This window comes from Cucurbita moschata, unplaced genomic scaffold, assembly GCF_002738365.1.
Source record: "Cucurbita moschata cultivar Rifu unplaced genomic scaffold, Cmos_1.0 Cmo_Scf00018, whole genome shotgun sequence".
Lineage (NCBI taxonomy): Eukaryota > Viridiplantae > Streptophyta > Magnoliopsida > Cucurbitales > Cucurbitaceae > Cucurbita > Cucurbita moschata.
Genome location: NW_019268534.1, coordinates 2,898,550 through 2,906,487, shown reverse-complemented (window position 1 = coordinate 2,906,487; position 7,938 = coordinate 2,898,550). Strand labels below are relative to the sequence as shown.

At 35.8% G+C, this 7,938-nt stretch overlaps 2 protein-coding genes across 9 annotated transcripts; one reads left to right on the top strand and one right to left on the bottom strand.

Annotated features, from left to right (window-relative positions):
* Positions 1 to 1,776: 1,776 nt before the first annotated feature.
* Positions 1,777 to 4,747, top strand: LOC111456147 (calcineurin subunit B-like). Of its 4 annotated transcripts, none has more exons than XM_023097929.1 (6): positions 1,777 to 2,326; positions 2,406 to 2,530; positions 2,637 to 2,733; positions 3,522 to 3,631; positions 3,998 to 4,083; positions 4,466 to 4,747. In XM_023097929.1, exons 1-6 carry the CDS (start codon positions 2,257 to 2,259, stop codon positions 4,485 to 4,487), a joined length of 510 nt encoding a protein of 169 aa, XP_022953697.1. In that variant the 5' UTR covers positions 1,777 to 2,256; the 3' UTR covers positions 4,488 to 4,747. The 4 variants fall into 4 exon arrangements, with proteins under 4 accessions (XP_022953697.1, XP_022953696.1, XP_022953695.1 ...); XM_023097928.1 differs by having other exon boundaries at positions 1,779 to 2,326; positions 3,998 to 4,072; XM_023097925.1 differs by lacking the exons at positions 3,998 to 4,083; positions 4,466 to 4,747 and having other exon boundaries at positions 1,783 to 2,034; positions 2,214 to 2,326; positions 3,522 to 3,910.
* On the bottom strand, positions 3,355 to 7,296 carry LOC111456146 (DEAD-box ATP-dependent RNA helicase 35). Of its 5 annotated transcripts, XR_002712703.1 has the most exons (5): positions 7,013 to 7,296; positions 4,875 to 6,733; positions 4,581 to 4,760; positions 4,223 to 4,358; positions 3,355 to 3,724 (listed from the first exon to the last, which is right to left on the bottom strand). XR_002712703.1 is itself a non-coding variant. In XM_023097924.1 (3 exons), exon 2 carries the CDS (start codon positions 6,690 to 6,692, stop codon positions 4,896 to 4,898), a length of 1,797 nt encoding a protein of 598 aa, XP_022953692.1. In that variant the 5' UTR covers positions 6,693 to 6,733; positions 7,013 to 7,296; the 3' UTR covers positions 4,445 to 4,760; positions 4,875 to 4,895. The 5 variants fall into 5 exon arrangements, 1 of the variants encoding a protein (XP_022953692.1); XR_002712702.1 differs by lacking the exon at positions 4,223 to 4,358 and having other exon boundaries at positions 4,581 to 4,781; XR_002712701.1 differs by lacking the exon at positions 4,223 to 4,358.
* Between the last annotated feature and the right edge of the window lie 642 nt (positions 7,297 to 7,938).

Here is a 7,938-nt window from a genome sequence, read left to right as displayed (position 1 = left end):
AAAAAAAAAAAAAAAAAAAAAACCTCACAACCCAACTTAAAAATAGAATATTAGGTTAAATTGAGCTAGCGGTTGGTCTAAAAAATTTCCTCAACCCAACTCGTGGATAACCTTACCATTAAGGTTCAAAGAGTGACTCGAAATCTCGATTTTTTAAAAAATATTGTTGAAAAAATATAACATGATGCAATTTGTTTTAAGTTATAAATATATATATATATATATATATATTTCTTATATTGATGTTGATTAATAATATTCATGGAAATGTCAATTTAATACATTAAGTGAATATAAAATTGTTATAATTTTATAACTAATTATAATCCACAAAAATAATTAACTATATTACAAACATAAATATTTAAAATTTTTAATCTAACATTAATAATATAATTTAGAAAACATAAATTTATTGATCGGAGATAAAATAAGCTATTATAGCTACATTGATTATAATATATTAATATAAATATTTTGTTAAAATCAATTTATATTCCTAAATTTTAGAAATTCTATTATGCAAACCTCAATTCAAATTTGTACGGAGGAATTGAAATCTTGGCCCATTTTCCTCATTTATTATTATTATTATAAAAAAAGAAAACAAATTTATTATCTTTTATTTTTTTTCCAAAAAAGAAAAAATTATATAAAAATGGAACATTAATTTAAGGATCGTGGATTTGACTTTTGACGGAGACTACAAAGTTGATCGTCGTTGAAAAGACAACTTTAGCCTTCTTCCTTTTTGTCTTTATCCAATACGACGTCGTTGAATTTTATATGCCACGTGGCGTCCGGCGACATTTTGTCGCCGTTGACTTTGATTTTTGGATGGGATTTCGAATCCTCTCTTGTCTCTACTTCTCCTTTGGGCCATGCCAATGCCTACATGCTATATTTATTTTCTTTAATTTGGTTAAAACGATGAGTTATGGGCTGATGGGCCTGGGCCCAAATCCATCAGACCCATCAAAATCGACCCATTTGGAAGGGAACACGACAAGCCTCGAGGTCGGTGAGGCCGACCCGAGGTTCAAGTCGACTACTCGTAGGAATCTAACGAGTTAGAAGCAAGACTTCGACACATTCCCCACTAACACCATTGATCCTCTATATCTCCAGACAAGACTAGCAATGAAATCACCTCATATTCGTATTAACTTAAGCAGCTTAGAGCGTTAGACAAAACATCACATTAGACACAAGTCTTATATTTTGCCGAAAAATTTTGTCTGCTCTACCCTATTCTACCAAGCCAATTAGATTCACTCAATAAAATATATTAAATTACGAAGATTTGATATTATAATAATAATAATTTCGAGTGTTTAACTAAAACTTACCAAAATGGCTGTCTAAAAAAAATTATAAAAATTTAGAATTTAGAAGTCAAAATTTAGAATTTCCGCTATCACATATTTAAAAATAAATAATAATAAATTGAATTAATGAGACACATAAAAGTTAAAATAAAAAATCTCACCTAGTCTATGACTTTTTAAAGCTTTGTATTTAATAATTAGGTTTTTGAATTTATTTTTATTTATTAACTTTAATAATTACGAAAACTAATTTATAATAAAAAAAAAATTATATTCGGGCTTTTAATTTACAACATCATTTTTTTTAAAAATTGTTTTCAATTATCGCTCATATTTTTTAAAATATATTTTTTTTTCAAACATGACTCGAGCCTCAAGCATAAGTCATTGTCGGTAAAGTTTGAATTTCTCACTAATTAGAAAAAATGGTCTCAAGCTAATGAATGAACCAATTCATGGATTATAAATCTCATTTAAGCTAATAAATGAGGATTAAGGCTTCCCTTGATTCACAACATGAATGGACGAAAGGGAATAATCTTCGTCGCCTTCGATGATAACAAAAAAGCTCCATGAAAACTCATATCTGCCTTTTAGCGTCTCGATGATGTCCAGGTGATAGCTGCAGCAGGGATGGTTCCATTTCTATATATGATGTGAGTAAGTAGAAGAAACCGCTCATTATCAGGTCAGCTGTGGTTTTCAGGTCTGTTCTTCTTTCCCCTTTCACCATTTTTGTCGCAGTTTTCTATCCGTTTGAAGCTTCATTGTTTGAATTTCAGTCGATCCATTAAATTTGAGGTTCTTACTTGTTCTATTCCGACTCTCTCTGTATTTGATCACTGATTTGGTTGAGCGGTTTTTATGAGGGTTTTCCGATTTCAGAAGTTCGATTCCTTAGTATCATTTAGAAATTGGGCAAGAATTCATGGGGAATACCTCGTCGATGCTCACTCAATATGATATTGAAGAAGTTCAAGAGCACTGCAATAAGCTTTGTAGGTTAATCTATACTTGTCTTGATTGGTTTATTTGTTTGTGGTTTGGTTGGCTTACTTTTTGCTGTGTTTAAGTTAGTCTCCCAACAGGAAATAGTGTCATTGTTTCAGAAATTCTGCCAGCTTGATAGAAATTCCAAGGGGTTTATTTCAGCTGATGAGTTCCTTTCAGTTCCTGAATTTGCTATGAATCCACTTCCTCAGGTATTGTTTTGAAATTGAATATAAACATTGTGTGTTTGTGTGTTGATTGTATGAGTTGCGACTTATGGCAAGCGATTTCTTTGTTTTACTCTGTTGTTATCTTCAGCGTCTGCTCAAGATGGTTGATGGTTTGAATTTTAAGGATTTTGTGGCTTTCTTGTCAGCATTCAGTGCTAAAGCTAGTTTGCACCATAAGATTGAATGTAAGTGCATGTTTTGCTACTGATTGTTCATCTTTTGCTGGTTTTGATCAGGCTTGCGGGTTTTGGTTGAAAATCAATGCTTATTTAAAACATTAGGGATCCTTAGCAATCATTCTTATGGTAGTAGTAAGTGGCACATCGTTTTTTGTGAAATCCCACGTTGGTTGGAGAGGGAAAAAAAATATTTCTTAGGGTGTGAAAACCTCTCCCTAGTACACGCGTTTGACGGCTATACGTAATGAGCTAAAGTGAACAATATCTACTAGTGATGGACTTGTGCGGTTGCAAATGGTATCAGAGGCAGACATTGAACGTGTGTTAACAAGGACACTAGGCCCACAGAGGGTGGATTGTTAGATCCCACGTTCTTGCAGAAGGAACGAAGCATTCCTTATAAGGGTATTGAAACCCCTCTCTAGCAGACGTGTTTTAAAATTGTGAGACGACAGCGATACATAACGGGCTAAAACCGACAATATCCGCTAGTGGTGGGCTTGGACTTGACTGTTACATTTTTACTCAAAAGTCATCTAACTTTTTGGTTGTCTTCCTCAATTATTGGAGCAAATTTGTCACAAGAAGCCGACTTATAAGTTAGAATTCATGATATCTAGAACGGTATGGCATGAATCATCACTAAACCAAAAGATATCATGAATTATAAGTTCAGGACTAAATGGAAAAACTTTTTGTCCTGAACTGACATTAATACATGATATTGACTCTAAGAAAACTACTTTGAGATGGTTCATTTCGTATTAATAATTGCTAGTGTCTCCTTATTTCAGTTATTTTCAAGCTATATGATGTTGACTGCAACGGGAAGGTGTCTTTCAACGACATCATTGAAGTGCTTGGGGATTCGTCTAATTCATTCATCTCCGACGAGCAGAGAGAGGCATGGCGTCTTCTTTCCTTTCGTTCGATATTTCGCATCTGTGTTGCTTGTTCGATATTTCGCATCTGTGTTGCTTCTCCAATTCATCGTTATCTGAAAACGCAATGTGATTCATTTAGTATCAAATACATAGCATATAAATCCTCGGAAAGAGACACCAATCCATGCATACAGTTACTTGATGCATCTCCTTGATGATGATATGTCTGCTCGTGCATAGGCATTGAGAGTATTTACGTAGCTCGAAAGGAACATATTTAGTCCAGTCCTAACACATGAAGTGGAATAACTACATTTTCTTTGTGCTCATATTATTTCTTTCACCTTCATAAACGAACTATTATTAGTTTCTCTTTCCCATTGCAGCAAGTATTGTGCCAATTGTTACAAGAAGCAGGCTATACAAGAAACTCTCTCTTGACACTCGATGACTGCATCAAGGTACTGTTAACGTGCTGACATGTTTCATTGATTTACCATACTTTACTAGAGAGTATAAGAAACCAACACAACTCATCACCTTGGTCGTAAGGTCCTACATCGATTAGAGAGTGGAACGAAACATTCCTTATAAGAGTGTGGAAACCTAACTCTAGTAGACGGGAAAACCCAGAAGGGAAAACCCAAAAACCTTGAAGGGAAGTCCAGAAATGGAAAACCCAAGGAGGACAGTATCTGGATGAGTACTGGTTTTGCTGCATCACTTTGAAAGACGTGTCTTAAAAACCTTGAGGGGAAGTTTGAATAAGACAATATCTGTTAGCGGGATTGAATAGTTACATCGTTCTTGATTTATAGAGATGAATGTTTTCATTTTATGCCATTCTTTCGCAGGTTCTTGATAAATCAGGCATAAGAATGGATGTAGAAGTTCCAGTTGACTAGCTGTTGATCTGTTAGGCTATTTACTTTCAGAAAAGAAGTCAAAACTCAAGGACTCTCAACTGACCTGAATGCACATATCTGCTTCAGTTCATCTCTGTTGCAGAAAGTTCTGATGGAAGACAAGATTTTATACTCTCTTTTTTCAGCAGGCCCTTCTCTTTTGTCATCATTTGTAAAGACTGTCAATCAGTGATATCCATAGTAAGGTTAATCGACACCGATTCTCGATCATGTGTCATTGTCCCTGATATCAAATCAATGTCGACTAGCAAATGTCAAGCAGACAAACAATTACCACTCTAATTCATCAGTTTATAGAGTTACAAGCTGCAGGGAAGGGGAAATCAAACAAAAATACCTTCCTCTGTTCTCAGCTTTCTCAAATTTCTCCTCTATAGCCGCCTGATCCAAAATAGTCTCTTCTTGAACTTGCAATCGCCATGCTTTTCTGATGCTCTAACTTGGGGCAGTCACGGATACGGTGACCAAGCCCGCCACAATAAGCGCAACCTTTGACCCCGCTTGCATTGGTGATCGCTTCCACGTCCTCCATAGGGTCATTCAGCTCAGCCAACACTGGTGGAATCCTCTGTTTTGCTTCTTGCAGAAGGTGCTTTAAATCAAGGAGGGTTGTTTCGCTTTGATTCTTGTTTATGAAAGTTGTTGCAATTCCCGTCTTACCACACCGTCCAGTTCGTCCAATCCTATGAACGTAGTTCTCAATTTCAGCTGGCATATCGTAGTTGATAACATGTTGAATGTCTGGAAAATCTAAACCCTTTGATGCAACATCAGTAGCAACCAATACATCTTTCTTGCTCGCCTTAAATGAAGAGATAGCATACTCTCTTTCTTCCTGATCTTTTCCTCCATGTATTGCCACTGCTTCAACACCTTTCAAGAGTAGATACTCGTGAATGTCGTCAACATCGGCTTTATTCTCACAAAATATCAACACCGGAGGTGGAGTTTTCTGCAGACACTCGAGCAAGTAAACAATTTTTGCCTCTTGTTTCACGTACTCGACCTCCTGGATGACGTCGAGGTTTGCAGCTCCAGCTCTTCCGACGTTAACAGTGACAGGCTTTACTAGTGCACTTCTTGCAAAGTTTTGAATTTTGGTAGGCATTGTAGCAGAAAACAATAGAGTTTGGCGTTGAGCCTTGAAATGATCAAAAACTTCCCGAATATCGTCTTCGAATCCTAGATCCACTAATCTATCAGCCTCATCTAAAGTAAGATACCTGCAATTGTCAAGGTTCATTTTCTTTTTCGCCAACATATCCTTCAACCTGCCGGGGGTTGCAACAACGATATGAACACCCTTCTTCACAACCTCGATCTGTGATCGCATATCCACCCCGCCTATACAGAGCAAAGGCCTAAGTTCTGGATATCCAGCCTCCTTCATGGGTATTAAGAACTGTTCCACCACTTCATAGGTCTGTCTAGCAAGCTCCCTTGAAGGACAAATGATCAAACCAAAAGGTCCTTCCCCTGAAACAATGGGCATCATGACCTCTTCTTGTAACGCAATCATTATCAAAGGAAGAACGAAAACTAGGGTCTTTCCCGAACCAGTAAACGCAATCCCAATCATATCTCTGCCAGATAAAATCACAGGCAGACCTTGGACCTGAATCGGAGTCGGCTGCACGATTCCCTTTTCTTTCAACTTCTTCAAAACTGGTTCAGGGAGTCTCATGTCCTTGAAGTTCTTAATAGGCGGTGGAATATCGTCACCATCGACTATTATGTGCCATTGTTTGCGAATCAAATCACATGCCTTTCTTGACATCCTCCTGATAGGCAATGGTGGTTTCCATCCAGTTAACAATGGCTCTGTGTAAGTAATTCCTTTGGCTAGTTCACGAACCGACATTAGAGTTTTACGATCAGATAAGTGCTCGATCATCTCCTTCTCTTGCTGAACGATCTGCTCGGTCGGACTAACTTCTGGTTGGTCACGCTTCATCTGAGATGCTTTTACGAGGAGACTCGGCTTGGCTTCGGCAAGCCTTGATTTCTCCAACTCTTCTTCAAGGGCAGAAGCCTTGCCTTTGCGCATAAGAATCTTTTGAGCTTCCATGGCTCTACGCTTTGCCACAGGAACATATTCAACAAAATCATCTTCTTCTTCTTCCAAGCTCTTTTCGTCCTTCATTTGTAAATCCATCGTATAATGAAATTCAATCCCAAAACACCTCTCCGCTAACCCTAGAAACCATTAGATTTCATATTACACGCAGATATCAATTACAAATAGCCAAACAACAAACCCTAAATGCAGAAACCAATTACAGACAATAACGAGCCTCTCTAATTAGAATCGTCAATGATAGATTCCGATTAGGGTCTCCGACATACAATCCCGTTCAATTCGAGCCACACAGAGACGGATTTAGAGACAAATACATGAAATTAGCTTCATCGACAAATGAATCGATACTAAGAACTCGAACAGAGTATCAAAAGAAAAAAGAAGCTAAAACTTACTCGAAGCGTTTACACGAGGAGCAGATCACTCCTCTTGGTCTTCGTTGTCGGGATTCGAACAGGAACAAAACGGAGAAATTGGTATAGATAACCGACAGAAGAGAATGTTATTGAGACGCAAAGGGAATTGGACGGCGGTAGGGTCACTGTCGAGAAAACCGGCGGCCGCTCTAGTCGGCAGAAACAAAAAAGACGCAAAAGGGTCTGAAGCCCGTGTAACACCGTCGCTCAGCCGGCGGCGGAACCACTAGTATAGATTTATATTATTTTTGTAAAGAAAATAAATTAGTACAATTTTCTGGTTAGGAGTGTTATGCTTCTAAAAAAATAAAAAATAAAATAAAAAATAAAATAAAAAAATAAAAAAATAGAAAAATAAAATAAAATAAAATCCAATCAATACTAACTCTTCCGATTATGTACTTATTGGATTTAAATAAATACAAAATTTAGGAGTTGAATTGATTCCTACGACTAAAATTTATTATTAATTTTAAAAATATATTTCGACTAGAATTATATTTAAATTAGACCGTAAATCTTAATTAATTAAGTATAAATTAATGTTTTATTTTTATTAAAATAAAACTTTAGAGTTGAATTGAGTCAGGTTCATTATTGAACCATAGTTGTTTAAGTTTAAAAAATCTATAACACGAATAATTAAGTTTTATTTAAAAAATGATCCAACTCAACCCAATCTATGAATATCCTTGTTCCATTTTATGGTCGAGATTTCGAAAAAATAGTCTCAACCAATATTTTGATTTTAATTTTAAAAATATATTTAAATAGAAATCTTTTCTAATTGTCCAAACGAGCTAGAAAGTTAACTTTAAATTAGATTTAAGATTTATTATAAAAACTATACATATATATATATATATATATATATATATATATATATATATATATATATATATATA

Bases quoted from the DNA above. Each gene is read 5' to 3' on its own strand.
- LOC111456147 (XM_023097925.1), top strand. From the start codon at position 2,257: ATGGGGAATACCTCGTCGATGCTCACTCAATATGATATTGAAGAAGTT. The intron at 2,327-2,405 runs GTAGGTTAATCT...TGTTTAAGTTAG, and splicing joins AGAGCACTGCAATAAGCTTT to TCTCCCAACAGGAAATAGTG. The intron at 2,734-3,521 runs GTAAGTGCATGT...TCCTTATTTCAG, and splicing joins TTTGCACCATAAGATTGAAT to TTATTTTCAAGCTATATGAT.
- LOC111456146 (XM_023097924.1), bottom strand. From the start codon at position 6,692: ATGGATTTACAAATGAAGGACGAAAAGAGCTTGGAAGAAGAAGAAGAT.